We start from the raw sequence: 16,906 nt of genomic DNA, 5'->3' as shown, positions 1-16,906 counted from the left end.
TACAAAGGCTACTTGAAAATAGACTTAAAAATGAATTAACTCCTAATTATGATTAGTAGAGTAATTAGAAAGGTAATTAGGCTCAAAAAATAGATGAATCCTAAGCTTTGGCTCTGATACCATGTTAAATTTGCAGCAATGTGATGAGCTATGGTGGATCAAATGCTAGAATCAACATCATTAACAAAGAGATTAGATGATAATTAAGACGTGATTAGTGAGCAATTAGCTAGGTCTCAAAGTTGCCATTGGGTGTATGTATGCAAAGTAAGGTCACTGGTTGTGACAATTTGGGTGCAGTATAGTACCGCTGTTGATAGAGAATACAGCAGTTTATGCAGGTCAAGCAAGAGTGCTGTTGTTGCTGGTAAATTTGTGTTGCAGAAAATATGTCAAATGATGGAATATACCAGATTGTTGCAGAGAAGCTTGACAAGAACAAATTCCATGCTTGGAGGTTTAGATTGACAAATTTCCTAATGGAAAAAGGTTATTGGGACTACATTGAAGGTGAACATGAGGAGGCACCAGAGATACCAAAGATTAATCCAACTACTACAAATATAAAAGAGTTCAAGGGTTGGAATCAAGGAGAAAGTAAAGTCATGTATTGGCTTTCTATTAGCATACATGACACTATGATTGGGCATATACAGGATGCCAAGTCAGCTAAGGTGGCATGGGACACCGTGGTGAAGCTGTATGAAACCAACACCAAGGCACAAAAAATTCAGTTTAAGAATGAGCTTCATACTATGGAAAAGAAGAATATGTATGTGAATGATTATGCTTTGAAGATCAAGGGCATTCTAGAATCCCTTGCATCAATTGGTGTTTCTGTTGATGATGGTGATAAGGTGGAAGTGTGTCTGCGTGGTCTCAGGCCACAATACAAGGCGTTCAAGACGTCTATTCAGACTTGGGAGAACATTCCCAACTTCACAGATTTGGTGTCAATGTGTTGATCATTGAAGAGAAGAACTTGGGTGAAGATCAACAATCTTCACAAAATAGAAACAGTTCAGAGCAGCAGGCCTTCTACACAAGTGCAGGTAGAGGACAATGTAGAGGTCGTGGACGTGGCCAAGGTGGTGGGGGCGAACATGTAATTAGAATTATGGTCAGTAGCAGCAACAATCCCAGGATTCACACAACAACATACAGGTGCAAGAGGCTAGTTTAGAGGCAGGGGGGAGTCAACGAGGTCATGGTAATTGGCAAAGGCAGCATAATCATACACGAGGCTGTTTTACTATGGTAAGCCTGGGCATGTGCAGGCAGATTGCTATAAGAAGCAAAGTGACATGGGAAATGGAAAAGTACAGCAAAACAACTATGCATCCTCTAGCAGAGATAATGGGATAATGAGAGGTTGTTTGTTATGCAACATGTGGTTAATGATGTGTCTGAAAATGATGTAGTAGCATGTAAGGATGATGTATAGTATGTTGATTCAGGTGCTTCGAACCACATGACAAGTCATGGTGAGTGGTTCAAGGAAATGAAGAGTCTTGAAAGACCACGTTTTGTTGAAAAAGGGGATGACACTGCTCATCCAATTGCCCATGTTGGAGATGTGCCATTGTCTGTGCAAGATGGTAAAGTGAAGTACCTTGCAGATGTACTTCATGTTCCGAACATAACAAAGAATCTGGTTTCTGTTGACCAGATGATTGAGCAAGATTTGCAAACTTCAAAGATAAGTGCAAGTTGACCAGATGATTGAGCAAGATTTGCAAACTTCAAAGATAAGTGCAAGTTGGTTGCAAAAGGCAACAAAGTGGACATAATGTTTACATTGAATGTGAATATGCCTGAAGTGAGTGCTGCAATGTTTGCAAATGGTTCAGGAGTTGTTGTAGATACAGACATTTGGCATAAGAGAATTGGGCATGTCAATGTGCAAAGAATGAAGTCTATGCAGACTAAACAAATTGTGACAGGGCTGCCTAAGTTTAAAGTTGAAAGTATGCAGAAAGTTTGTATAGCATATCATTTGGAAAGCAAACAAAACATGTATTTCCATACGATAGAAATGTGAGCAAGAATATACTAGATGTTGTGCATTCAGATGTATGGAGTCTTACGAAGACTATGTCTATGGGTGGCTATACAGGTACTACGTAACATTCATTGATAACCACATGAGGAAAGTGTGGGTGTACTTCATGAAGGAGAAGAGTGAAGTGTTCACTCATTTTTTAAAATTTTAGAGTCATGACTGAAAAATAGACAGGAAAGCATGTGAAGTGCTTAAGGTCAGATGGAGGGGGAGAATACTTCTCCAATGAGTTCTCTGAATTCTTGTGAAAGAATGGCATTCAGAGACAAGTTACATGTAGATACACTCCACAATAATATGGAGTTGCTGAGCGAAAAAACAGGCACATTGCAGAGATAGCACCAGCATTGATGGCTGAGAAGAATATGCCACATAGCGATTGGGCTGAGGCTGTGTCTATTATAGGACCATGATACATGGAGATTAGATTATTCCACAAATTAAGTAATAAAAGAAATAAAACATAACATCATAGCATAAATCAAGAGCATGAATCAAAAGCATGAAAGATCAAGAACATAAGACTAGGTGCAATCTCCCCCCGGACCTATGTGGCTCCACTCCCACACGAACGGTGTTTTTAAGTCATATTAATAAGTTTAGCCCTTGGAGCCATAAATAGCATAGCTTTTCCAAAATTGGGCTTTTACAAAATTGAACCTTAGTCCAATGCTTTTAAAGCATCTCATAAAAAATAATCCTTGCCCAACATATGTACAATGGGCCAAACCTTACAAAATTAAATATTTAGCACACGTGCTTGGCTAGATAATCTCGTCCAATGTCCACCTTGGTTGTCTCGAACCCATGATCTATACTCAACATAATCCACAATGTTAGATCACAATTACTTTGGAATCACTCACAAAAATAATTATAACAAATGGAAATCATTCATAACCATGCTTCACACATGAATCATACATCACACATATAATTAATTGGATTCAATCCCATGATAAAATATTTGGAAAAATCTCACTCCCGTGACAGTCCTCCCGTTTGAGAAGAACAACCGTCCTCGGTTGTAACTATCAGCACACACGAGTGATCAAACACATTAATTGTTCCCACATTGGATTCACTCACAATATCATTATGTATTTAAGTGGATTCACTTCCACAAATCCTTGCATGCATCACACGTGTCTTAAAGTTGATCAGACTCACTCACGATCAAATTCATAGAACTTTTACACGCGTCACACGTGCCTTAGAGTTGATCGGACTCACTCACAATCAAACTCACACATTGGATTCACTCACAATGTTTTCATATGCATCACACGTATTCAAAGTATACCACACGTGCCACAGCTAGTTGGACTCACTCCACAACCAACCAGGGTCACCCTCATAAATTCAAAAGGGTTGATCGAACTCACTCACGATCAAATTCACAGAACCTTAGTCACATGTGCCTTAGAGTTGATTGGACTCACTCACAATCAAACTCACACATTGGATTCACTCACAATGTTTTCATATGCATCACAGGTATTCAAAAAGTATACCACACGTCTCACACCTGTCACATCTGGTTGGACTCACTCACAACCAACTTGATCACCTTTGTTGTAGATTCTACTCTTCCCGTGCAAGTAATTTTGAATTTGTTGTTGAAAAGCCTTCAAATTGCTCCAAGCCAATAGCCTTTGAGAAAAAATCAATTTCTTGATTTTTCTTCAACTCTCCCATGACCCAAATTCAATTCTTGAATTTGCAGTGCTCTGATACCACTCTGACGCAAAGTTGGGGTTAATTTTTCATGTCACACCACTATTACAGGACCATGGTACATGGAGATTAGATTATTCCATAAATTAAATAATAAAAGAAATAAAACATAACATCATAGCATAAATCAAGAGCATGAATCAAAAGCATGAAAGATCAAGAACACAAGACTGGGTGCAATCTCCCCCCGCCCGACCTATGTGGCTCCACTCCCACACGCGGTATTTTTAAATCATATTAATAAGTTTAGCCCTTGGAGCCATAAATAGCATAGCTTTTCCAAAATTTAGCTTTTACAAAATTGAACCTTAGTCCAATGCTTTTAAAGCATCTCATAAAAAATAATCCTTGCCCAACATATGTACAATGGACCAAACCATACAAAATTAAATATTTAGCACACATGTGCTTGGCTAGATAATCTCGTCCAATGTCCACCTTGGTTTTCTCGAACCCATGATCTATACTCAACATAATCCACAATCTTAGATCACAATTACTTTGGAATCACTCACAAAAATAATTATAACAAATGGAAATCATTCATAACCATGCTTCACACATGAATCATGCATCACACATATAATTAATTGGATTCACTCCCATGATAAAATATTCTGAAAAATCTCACTCCTGTGACAGTGTCTACAGAAGTTCATATCATGAACATGACTCCTACTGCAGCCATACATGATGCAATGCCAAAGGAGAAGTTTACTAGCAAGAAACCGGATTTGTCTCACTTGAAAGTTTTTGGATGTATTGCATATGTGCATGTGCTAGATGAGTTACGTACCAAGATGGATCCAAAAGGAAAAAAAATGTGTGTTTATTGGGTATTCCCTTGAGAAAAAGAGATATAGATGCTATAATCTTGCTACACGTGAATTGAGGGTAAGCAGGGATGTTGTATTTGATGAAATGAGTAGCTGGTATGCTACTGAAAAGGATGTTGTTGGGGCTGATGTAAGTGGAAATGTGGTTGCACAGAATGCAAGTTAGCAATCACAGTCATTGAGTGGACCAAGAGAGTCCTCATCCAGCGGTTCTATGTTGATAAACCATGGAGTGGTAGGCTGCGTCATAATACCAGTCCTGAAAATGTAGTTGGTACATCACATAATGGAAAAGAGAAAATGGTTGAGCCCCTTGGTATGCCTGACATTTCTGAAGGGCATTCTCTTGTTGATGGAGATTCTAATGGCTCGGAGATGAGCCTTGATAAGGAGCTTGGGATTCCAACAATGAGGACAGTTGGTGTGAAGAAGGCTATGGAAGCCATGAATGCAAAGTTACGAAGATCTGGAAGAGTCCAAAAATCCTGTGTCGAGGTTGACTTATGATGGTTATGTGACACATCACTATGCGTATATGGCAAAAGTTGTGCAAGTTGTAGAACCCACATGTTTTGATGAGGCTATTGGAAATGTGTGTTGTTGGGAGAAATCTATGGATGAGGAGATGGATGTATTGTATGGAAATGAGACTTGGGATTTGGTGCCATTGCCTGAAGGCAAGAGAGCTATTGGTTGTAAGTGGGTGTATAAGGTGAAACATAATAGTGATGGTAGCATAAGCAGGTACAAGGCTAGATTGGTAGTTAAAGGATATGCGCAGACACATGGGATTGATTATGAGGAGACATTTTCCCTAGTTGCAAAGATGGCAACTGTGAGAGTTGTGATTGTGGTGGCTGCAGCTAAAGGCTGGTTTTTACATCAAATGGATGTAAAAATGTGTTCTTACATGGTGACTTGCAAGAAGAGGTGTATATGGATCAGCCACTAGGTTTTAAGGATACAGGTCACTCAAAGTATATATGTAAGCTTCATAAGGCCTTGTATGGGCTAAAGCAAGCTCCACGATCATGGAATGATAAGATTGCTGAGTATCTTGTCACTATTGATTTTCATATGGCAGATGCAGATCACTCTTTGTATGTGCGCAAGAGTGATAAGGGTATTGTGATCATCACCATATATGTAGACGATCTTATTGTTGGGGGTATTGTGATCATCACCATATATGTAGACGATCTTATTGTTGGGAGTGACAACTTGGAAGAGATTGAGCATGTGAAAAGTCTTCTCAAAAAGAAGTTTGAGATGAAGGATTTGGGAGATCTGCGCTAATTGAGGTCATTCGTACACCTGAGAGTATTTGGCTGTCATAGAGACAGTATGCAGTGGACATGTTGTCCAAGTATGGGATGGCTGATTGTAAGCCAATCTCGGTGCCATTAGATCAAAATGGCAAGCTTAGTGCGGATGCAGGTTATGTGTTGGAGGATCCCACTATGTACAGGAAGATTGTGGGAAGTTTGATCTATGTCACGATCAGCAGGCCAGATTTGAGCTACACTGTTGGCTTAGAGAGCCAGTTTATGCAAGTTTCGCGCAAACCACATCTTGACAGTGTACGACGCACACTTCGGTATTTAAGGGCCACCGTTGATTATCAATGTTTTATGCAGCAAGTGTACCATTGGAGCTATATGTGTAGACAGATGCAGATTGGGAAGGTAGCATCTCAGATAGGAGATCTACCAGTGGATTTATGTTTTCATTGGGGAGTGCTGCTGTGACATGGAGCAGCAAGTAGCCCACAGTTGCCTTGTCGAGTACAGAGGCAGAGTATAGAGAAGCTGCGGTGGTAGCATGTGAGGTAGCTTGGTTACGCAAGCTACTTGTTGATTTGGGGTTGCATGTGGAGAGAAAGATTGTAATATATTGTGATAATCTTAGCAGTATACAGTTGGCCAGGAACCCAGTTTTTCATGCACGGACGAAACACATTGAGGTGCATTACCACTTCATCAGAGAAAGAGTCTTGGCAACAAGCGATATAGACTTGGCCTACATCAGCACACAAGATCAGGTCACTGACATCTTCACAAAGGCCTTGGGAGCTGAGAAGCTCCGCAAATTTCGAGATATGCTTGGAGTTCATGAGCTAGAGTTGAGCTTGAGGGGGAGTGTTGAGATGTCAAGCTCAACATGAGCTGACACCACTCACGAGGCACCTGCATGACTATTCGACATTTATATCACTGGCGGGTTTGGTAGCTAGCATCAACATATCTTCGCCAGAGATTCTATAGGTGGACTAAACTGACTAGTCCACATCTACCTACTCCTCTTAGCATGTTCACATTATAGACCACTTGTATATACTCTATTATGTGTGTTAGTAACTTTATCTTCTTTGTAGACCTTTTTTGTTGTGTGAAGAAGAAGAAGAATTTTCAGCCTCTCACCTTGTGTGTTCTCTTCTAGGGTTTGTGTGTGTGTGTGTGCTTGCAAGAGCTCAAGCTCTCTTCTCCCTTGCATCTTTTCACATCCTACATTAAATCTCGTGCATTAGTTGATGTCTCAAGTGGGAAGTAATACAACATCCTAAAGCATACCTAGCTAAATGCATCCACGTGAAATGGGCCTCCTCATCCCATTAGATCACTAGTGAGTACCAAAACAAGCATGCCACTCCATTTAACCCCCTCCACCCTCTATACAACATTAACTCCCATACATATATCATGATACCTTCCCTTTTGGGGCTTTGATGAGTCTTTGTATAAAAAATAATCTCTCTCCTTATGTAAGTCTTAGTGAAACCACCTAGATCTAACCATAAAGTTTCATTGCAATTCCATGTGGCTAGGTGAAGCATATCCTTGGTCTCATATATGCCGCCTCATCATGTAATGTTGGGTTAATCGACCCTCCTCCTCATGTAGATGTGGCAATCCTCGTGTAGATCCCATATGCGTGCTAAAAAGGTCTCGTGGAAGTATAAGGGTTGGAGAAGGAACAAAGCCCGGTATCCCTGTGAATGTTTTGGGGATGTTGCTATGTGGGGACTAGGCAGGAGGGGTTTGGGACCCCCTCCATGTGGCCCAGGCTTCCTATCCTATCAGAGCCTTGTTGTGTGGGGCATAGCATTGCTATGATTGTTCATATCTAGTGGATGTTGTATCTGTGATTCATAGCACTTCCACTCCACCTAACACCGATCAAATCACCAGTGAGTATACGAAACAAGCATGCCACTCCCCTCTACCCTCTATACCATAAATATATCATGATACCTCCCCTTTAGGGGCTTTGATGAGTCTTTGTACTCCCCTTTAGGAGCTTTGATGAGTATTTGTATAAAAAATAATCTCTCTCCTTGTGTAAGTCTCAGCGAAGCCACCTAGATTTGACCATAAAGTGCCATTACAATTCCATATGGCTAGGTGAAGCATATCCTTGGTTTCATATATGCCACTTCATCATGTGGTGTTGGGTTAATTGACCCTCCTCCTTATGCACATATTGCAATCCTTGTGTATATCCCACATGCGTAGTTGAAAAGGTCTCATGGAAGTATAAGGGTTGGAGAAAGAGCCTATCATCCCCATGCACGTTTTGGGGATATTGCTCTGTGGATGGCTAGGCAAGAGGGGTGTGGGACCCCCTCCATTTTCCCCATGCTTCCTGTCCCTACAATGGTATCAGAGCCTTTTTGCATGGGGCATGGCACTGTCATGCTTGTTCATATATAGCAGATGTTGTATCTGTGTTTCATAGCACTGCCACTCCACCTAACCCCCTCGACCCTCTAAACAACATTGACTCCCATACATATATCACGATACCTTCCCTTTCGAGGCTTGACGAGTCTTTGTATAAAAAATAACCTCTCTTCTTGTGTAAGTCTGAGTGAAGCCACCTAGATCTGACCAATAAAGTGCCATTGCAATTCCATGTGGCTAGGTGAAGCGTATCCTTGGTCTCATATATGCCATCCCATCATGTGGTGTTAGGTTAATCAACCCTCCTCCTCATGCAAACATGGCAATCGTCGTGTAGATCCCACATGTGCAACTAAAATGGTCTTATGGAAGTATAAGGGTTGGAGAAGGAACACGTGTCTAGCATCCCTATACACGTTTTGGGGAAGTTGCTTTGAGGGTGGCTAGGCAAGAGGGGTGTGGGACCCCCTCCATTTGGCCCATGCTTCCTGGCCCTGCAATGCTTCTTAGCCCTACATGCAGGATGTCCCTCTATGATAATGACCCAACGATCACAATAGACAACCCATTTCCCTACTTTGCATTCCTCGTGAACATGTATCATGCCAATCTTCATTTGCTCCACCTGAGAGGTGAGGTCATGCCCGTTGTAGATCTTGGTGCCTTTCAAGGCGATATGTTTGGCCATAAAAGCTTGACAAGCAAGAGCATCCCTAAATTTGAGAGCAGAAGAGGACTCTCCCTCCCTACTCACTACACATCAATGAATGGCTTGCCATCCACATCCATTTGTCTGCATAGTTGTTCCCCTTTTGCTTTGGGGGAACCTACTACGTGAAGCACAATCACTTGTACATTTAATGCATAAGATTGTCGGTGTTTTTCCACTTCCAATAGAATTTTGGCTTGCATTTGGGTGTTGTTTGTGTGCCATTTCACCCATTGGGAGGTGGTTGTTTGCAACTTCTACCCATTGGGTAGTTGATTCAATATCCTTCTTAAGGCCCTAAAGTCCTGCATTTTTAGTCATGGCTTGTTCCATGTCTTTTTAGAGCGTTTATACTGGCATCTTTGAGTTCTTGTACCTCTAGGGCCATGGCTGTGTGTGATGGTATTTCTCCATCGTCCCTCCTTAAGCGTGGTAAACATCTTCCAAAGGTTCCTATAATGTCAATTTTACCTATAATTGTATGCAGAGGGGGAGTTGTTGCCATTATACACACACACACACACACACATACACACACAAAAGGGAGGAGGAGGTATTTTAATGTCGTAGGAAATTGTCCTCCCAAGAATCTTTGAGGAGTATTGGCACACCAGATAAATTTACATAGACCCATTTGAAAAAATATTCAGTAATTATTTATATATGCATAGGTGTAATTAAGATAAATGTATAATTTTAGTAATTATTTATATATGTGGGGGTGTAATTCGGAAGGGATATGGTGTAAAGTAGATTTATATTTCAAGAAAAAAAAAGTCAATACTAAAAGGAGTGAATGGAAAACACAAGTAAATAAATAATAATGGCACCAAAATGTTTTTTTTGCATTTCCATTAAATATAGCAATTTTCTAATTAATTACAGGCATTAATATGAGAACCTCTCCCTTTCTCGTCTTCTCAAAAAGTCAAAAATCACTTTTGCAAGTGGGCAGTGTCTCCCTCATCTTTTTTTCCGTGGGCCAGAACTGTAAAACAAAATACCATAAATAAATCTAACTTTTTGAGAAATTAGCTCGCAGTGCATTAATTTTATCGATCGGCAATATCATTATCAGTCATGAATGATTTAATCACCCAATTTTAAAAAATTTATAAAAATTATATACAATGGGCGTGCCACAATTTTTGCTTTTCAATGTAAATTTCAATATTTGTTGAGAATATATATATTTCTGTGAACACTGCATGAATCCAGCCTAATTACAAATTTGGCTATACTTAAAAGAAGGTGGGTAATTATGATCGGGAGTAATTTTATGAAAATATTTTAAAATGGTGCTTTTTTCATAGGAAAAAGGAAGGTAAATTTGTGGTAAAGAAAAAGACATTTGAATTAATAACAATTGCAATACTTATCTTGAGAAAGACATTTTCTCAATTCCCAAAAATTGGGAAATTTAAAGGCATTTGATGGGCTAAAATATTGGATGTTCAGTAAGGTACTTAGGTAAGGTAACAACTGTTTAGAAATGAAGTCCTATACACTTTGCAAAGACCTTTTTATCTGAACTGATTGTTGGGTGTTTGATACAGTCAACCGTTGGAGGTGACATTTCCATTGGGTTTTCATCACTCGATTGGGAAAGAAAAACTGCCTTGAAAGATTAACCAATTGGGAAAATAGCATGTTCTGTAAGATTAAATTAAATTGCCGGATGCCCTTTAGATGCATGCTCTTCTTCAGCTCAAGATGCCCTTTAGATGCACTCTTCTTCAGCTCAAGATCGGGAATCCTTCCTGATCAAGATGTGTTGACTAAGTTATCCGTTGCTTTTTGACAGGCATCACGCTCGTTTTTTAGCATTTTGGCTATAAAGTACTTCACAGTTTCAAAATGCCCAGCAAAAATTACACTACAATACAAAAAAGACTTCTGCTATATTTCACCAAACCCAAAAAAAAACTTTTGCTATATTTCACCAAACCCGCCAATTTTGAAAGAAACCCTTTGAAAGATAAGGGAGCACACCTTTTGAAGGACAAGGGTGCCTGTCAAAATTCAAGCTTGCGACCATTTCCATGTACCATATTTTGTTTCCAAGGGTGATAAATAATATATTTGCATTAAGGTACCCTTCGTGAAACATTTGCATATGAATCAAGATTTCATATGAAAAGCTGGTAGGGGGGTTTCAATTGAAAAGGTGGCAGGGAACCTTTGCATTCGACTCAAATTAGATTTCAGCAACAAAGTTTATAGGCAACATTTGCATTTCGTTTAAAATAATGCTTATTTGCCAGGGTTACAGTTCTAATGTGGATTCAGTTCGGAAAGGATTTCTAGGTCACATTCAAATTTGAATTTCATTTGCAGATATTATAGGCAACATTTGCATTTGATTGAGAACAAAGTTCATTTGAAAGGGTGATAGCATTCATGTGGCTTTAATTCAAAATGATTACCATTGGACACATTCGGATTTGAAATTCATTTGCAAAGATGACTGGAGACATGAGGAAGCTAGCAAAATACTAAGCATTCACCTTCCCCGGAGGCTCGACAAAATTATACTAAGAAATTTACTCTGCTTTATCTCCTTTGTCCTCTAGTTCCAAGAAAATTTACTTGACTTTACCCCCTGCACTGCACATCTATACATTGATTATTTGGTTCCAAATTTCATGAACTAGATTCTACAATGTTCTGGGATGCACCACGCAACGTGCACTGCATTCTTCTGCTTCCGAAAATTCGACTGAAACTAGATACATAAAGCAGCCCTTTGACTATTACCATGAATTACAAGTCTAAAACAATGGCACTATCAGACCTAAAACACAAGAAAGCATGAATCAGTCACCCCTAAAACACACAATGAAATCTAAAACTTTCCAGATTCCAAAATCAGGGAATAAAAAACACGCCAATTCCCTGCAAATGCAAAACCTTTTCCATTTTCCTGAAAACAAAAACACACAAACCTTGTAATCCCTCTCCAAAACTGCTGGGCAGCAAGAAAGCCAACCCCAACTGTGTTACTTTTCAGCCAAAATAATCACCTGGGATTATAAAGCCTTAATTCATCAACATAACCAAAAATTTGCTGACAGTTGAAAAACCAAAAAGTCAATTAGCTCCTCTACTCCCTGACCCAATTAATCACAAAATTCAAGACAAACATCTACCACATCTATAAACCAGTGAAGGGTTCAAGTTCTACAAACCTTTCAAGGAAAGGTTTCACATATTGTTAGTAAGACGAAAAAAAAAACTTATGTTCAGCCACCTCTGTTTGCTAGAATCAACAGACGTTTTAGACCTTCATACAGTATAATCCAAAAATCTGTGAGAAGCACCAAGTGGGCAAATCAAGTTCTCCTTGACCAACTAACACGCAATTTCCAGTTTGGAACAATAACACACTTCATCTATTTGACTCGACCATGTAAGGGCATGCTGCATGTCTTAACAGGTAAGTTGAGGCCTTTACATCCACAGCAATCCCATCTAATGAAAGCAAGACATGAAAAAATTAAACTTTGCTGAACAGCACTTTCACAAGAAACTCACAGGACAAGACGCTCTGCACAATCTACAAATCACATAACTAGCCGCAAAGTACATGGCCTATTTCATCTGCGGGAACCCCAAAAAAAAATCAGGGGTATGCTTCCAGGGGGTTTAGACACCTACAACTATGAGAACACCCAGATCTCAGTGGTCTCTAACCCCCAAGTCAAACGCTGCTACTATGCCCTTACTTATACATTTGTTACGAGTAAAGCATGGTTGCAACAGATCTGTAAAACACAACTCAGCGCGTAAAGACAAGGTACCCAGGATACCTTTCCTCACAAGCATGCGCCACCATTTAAGAAGGGCCGAAGGCATGTACTGACTTGGCAGAATCCCTTACAGTGCAGGTCCTTAATGCTTAGGAGGCCTTTCATCATCTTCACTGTCATCATCATCATCATCATCATCATGTTCATCTTTATCTTTAGATCTCTTCCGTTTTGAAGAAGCTGGAGCTGGTGTATCAATGTCGTGCTCCTCATCATCTAGGTCATCTTCTTCTTCATCATCTTCTCCAGGCTCAAAGTCACTGGCTACCTCCTCTTCTTCTGCTCGAGCAATGGGTTGCACAAGGTACTCTGTCCCATAACCCTCCTTTATCAGAGACAAGTATGGTATTAGAGCATGTATTCAAGCAAGATCCACTTCCAAAGTATGGTATTAGAGCATGTATTCAAGCAAGATCCACTTCCACACATTCTCAAAAACTAGTAATTTTACCAAGCACGCACTCACAGATGGAACAACATGAAAAATATGCAGGGCTGGAACCGACTGAACTCACACACAGCAAGATGAAAGGGTAAATCGGGAATAGAAAGGGAAATAAAAAAAGAAAGTACCTCTTCGTCTTCATCATCTTCACCCTCATTTGCAAGAGCATCATCATCATCATCATCATCTCCCAACTCACCATTCCCACCCTCTGAAGCATCTTCCTGGGCATTAGTCTCCGCCTCCAAAGAGAGGGCTTTCTCAGTGCCCTCATCTTCATCCTCCTCATCATCGTCATCTTCGTCCTCTTCTTCTCCTTCACCTCCATCTCCACCTTCCTCTTCCTCACTCTCTTCGATGTCATGCACCACAACTGCATCCCCATCATCATCCTCTTCGCCTACTTCATCATCGTCATCGACTTCTTCCTCTTCCGATCCACTGTCTTCGATGCTTTGCCCTACATGATTTGCCACACCATTGTAGTGCACACTATCACCATCTTCATTATCAAGTTCATCACTTTCCTCACCATCCTCATCATCCTCAGCCCCATCTTCATCTTCATCATCCCCAACAACAATCACGGTGGCATCCTTATCCCGTGCCTTCTGCAGTGCAGCAACTTCAAATTCATCTACATCGAGGCCATAGTCAACGTCCTCATCGTCATCATCCTCTTCTTCATCTGACTCTGGGCGCTCATTATCCTCAGCATCGACCTTGTCAAGGTACTGCAGGGATTTAATGGAGGAGAAGACCTTGGAGCGGTAGTCCTGGATGCGGGTGACAGGGCACTCGTAGAGGTCGAGGGAGAGGAGGTTGAGCTTGGCAAGGGGGGCGAGGTCGTCAAGGAGCTGGATTTTGTTGTTGGAGAGGTCTAGGTCGCGAAGGGAGGCAAGGCCGGCATCGACGAGGGACTCGAGGCCGCCGGAGATGCGGTTGTCGCTCAGAATGAGGCGCTCGAGGTTGGGGAGGGAGGGGAAATCCGCCAGCGACGCCAGGCCCACGTTCGCAATCGACAGCACACGCAACTGCGAGAACTGCTCAAGCAACGACGCCGCCGGCAGCCGCCCCTGCGAGCACTTCACCGCCCCATCCAACGTTAGCGACCGCACGGCTTCGGGCTCCTCCCCGCCACGGGCAGCCTCTACCGCCCGCTCCCATGCCTCGTCCATCTGCAGAAGTAACACTAACCCTAGCCCTAGCCCTAGCCCTTATTGTAACCCTAACCCTAACCTCAGGCCAGAAAAAGAACCACTTGCAGCAAGAGGGTAAACATAAGCAGATGAAACTGGCTACGGCTGCCTTGAAATTGATCAACCACCGCAGTCCCCATCCCACATGCCGCAAAGAGAAACCCTAACTTCAATAATCGTAACCCTACCGTAGACGAAAGAAAACAGAAACCACCAAAATCCCTAATTTCAGAAACCCTAGACTTCAACCTATGTTCAGAAGGCAGAAACAGCAGCTCCACAGAATAAGAGAGCTGACTATCGTGAGTTGCTCAACTGCCGCACTCTGCAAGCTCCAAGCCTCAGAAAGAAACCCTCGCTTCGCAACTCCCAATCCAAACCCTGATCCCCACCATAGCCAGAGGGAGACAAAGGCTAGAAACAATAAGAAAACGACAGACGGCTATGGCTACCTTGCAATTGCTTGGCCGCCTTGAGACGAGTGAATAAGAGAGAAACCCTAAAACCTAGCCGACCACCATAGCCAGATGCTTGAAGCTCTTATTGTGCCCAGACAACAGACGACTAACCTACACAACGCCGTCAGAATTGACGGCCCCGTCATCGTTGCCACCGCCGTCAATCCTAGCGGACGCCCCTACCAGCCAACTAACGTGTCCACACCCCATGGCAGGCTTTTATTTTAGACGGGCAGCTTTTTATTTAAAAAAATTAGTAAACATTTTAGAGTGGCTTTCACATTTAAAAATAAGGGTATAAATAGTAAAATTTAGTCAAACCCTTTAGTCGAAATGACCTACTCATGCTAAGGATTCCGATCATCCTTAGGTTGGGTTCACACCTCTCCCAGCCTATAGCGACTACAGCTATCCTATTAAGCACACTGTCACCTATGTGATTATGCCAAAGACGAATGCAATGCTAAGAGTTTGTGTGGATTTTAAGAAAGTCAATGCCACTACACAGAGCGACAACTATCCACCTTCTATATATGGAACATGCACTGGAAAGAGTAGCAAGAAAAGAAGCCTATAGCTTCTTAGATAGCTTCTCAGAATGCAATATACCTTACTACACTGAAAAGCAAGCCATTTTCCTCTTTGTAAACTCCAAAGTGTCCATTGCCCGTGAAGATCAAATAAGGTTACATTCACTATGATTTGGGAAAGATATGCATATAGGGTTATGCCTTTCAACTTAACCAATGCACTAACCACATTTCAAAGGTTGATGTGTACTGCTTTCAAAGATATGCATATAGGGTTATGCCTTTCGGCTTAACCAATGCACTAACCACATTTCAAAGGTTGATGTGTACTGCTTTCAAAGATTACCTTCAAAAATGGCTTGAGATTTTCATAGATGATGATCTCTGTGCCCATACCAGATGGAAAGCTCACTTCTCTTTCTTAAGAAAAGTGTTTCTAAGATGTTGATTGTAATATTATTGAATCCTCTAAAATGTCATTTCTGAGTTAAAACTGTGTAGTACTTGGTCGCACTGTGTAGTACTTGGTCGCATTGTGTCCAAGAATGGTATTTCCATTAACAAGAGCAATGTGAAATTGATTTTGGAATTACCCCCACTAATAAATTCCAAGGGTGTACAATGTTTCATGGGAAGTTGGATACTATAGAATAATTATTCTGTTATACTGAAATTGCCATACCATTATCTATTGATAGTTTTTAATGGACTGAAGATTATCAGAGGGCATACAATGAACTGAAAAGAGCATTAGCCAATGTGCCTATCTTGACACCACCAAATTGGGATCTTTTCTTCCATCTATATATAAATGTATCAAACTTTGCTATTGGATGTGTATACGCATAGCATGGAGAGTACAAATTGTACTATCCAATGTACTTTGTAAGTCAACAATTGAATGATGCAAAGATGAATTATCCAATTTTACTTTGTAAGTCAACAATTGAATGATGCAAAGATGAATTATACAAATACAAAAAGGGAGGGACACTGTTAAAAAGTATCAATGTTATGTATTGGCAAACAAGTTTGTGTTCTTCGTGTTATCTATTGGCAAACAAGTTTGTGTTCTTCATGGACTATCAAGCTTTGTTATACCTTCCATGCACAATGGGTCTCATTACAAGATGGTTGCTTTTATGTTGGAATTCTCAACTTTACTATTATAGTAAGGAAAGGTTCACAACATGCCAATATGTCAAGAATTCCAAATGGTGTGAACTAGTTATGAAAATTAAAGATAATTTACCGTACACCTCATTATTCAAAGTGGATTTATTTCCTAAATGGAGCAAGGAGATCTTGCACTACCTATTCTATGGTTTCCATTAGATAGACCCTTGAACAAAGATCATGTGTGTCTCTTGATCCAATAACCCCTTATCAATTGACCATATGTCAAAGATGGGAAAAATGATGCGATATGCGAATGTGTGTG

General features: G+C 40.7%; 1 protein-coding gene across 1 annotated transcript; it reads right to left on the bottom strand.

The window, feature by feature from the left end:
- Positions 1-12,572: 12,572 nt before the first annotated feature.
- LOC147612161 (uncharacterized) lies at positions 12,573-15,018 on the bottom strand. Its single transcript, XM_086784036.1, has 2 exons — positions 13,407-15,018; positions 12,573-13,158 (listed from the first exon to the last, which is right to left on the bottom strand). Exons 1-2 carry the CDS (start codon positions 14,454-14,456, stop codon positions 12,916-12,918), a joined length of 1,293 nt encoding a protein of 430 aa, XP_086640162.1. The 5' UTR covers positions 14,457-15,018; the 3' UTR covers positions 12,573-12,915.
- Positions 15,019-16,906: the final 1,888 nt, after the last annotated feature.

Source organism: Cibotium barometz, chromosome 46, assembly GCF_041138505.1.
Source record: "Cibotium barometz isolate CiBa-2024 chromosome 46, ASM4113850v1, whole genome shotgun sequence".
Lineage (NCBI taxonomy): Eukaryota > Viridiplantae > Streptophyta > Polypodiopsida > Cyatheales > Cibotiaceae > Cibotium > Cibotium barometz.
Note: the sequence above shows the minus strand (reverse complement) of the source record. Positions and strands in the feature narration are given on the sequence as shown.

Coding starts and splice junctions, on each gene's coding strand:
- LOC147612161 (XM_086784036.1), bottom strand. CDS start 14,456: ATGGACGAGGCATGGGAGCGGGCGGTAGAGGCTGCCCGTGGCGGGGAG. Junction 13,159..13,406: donor AAGATGATGAAGACGAAGAG/GTACTTTCTTTT, acceptor TCTCTGATAAAG/GAGGGTTATGGGACAGAGTA.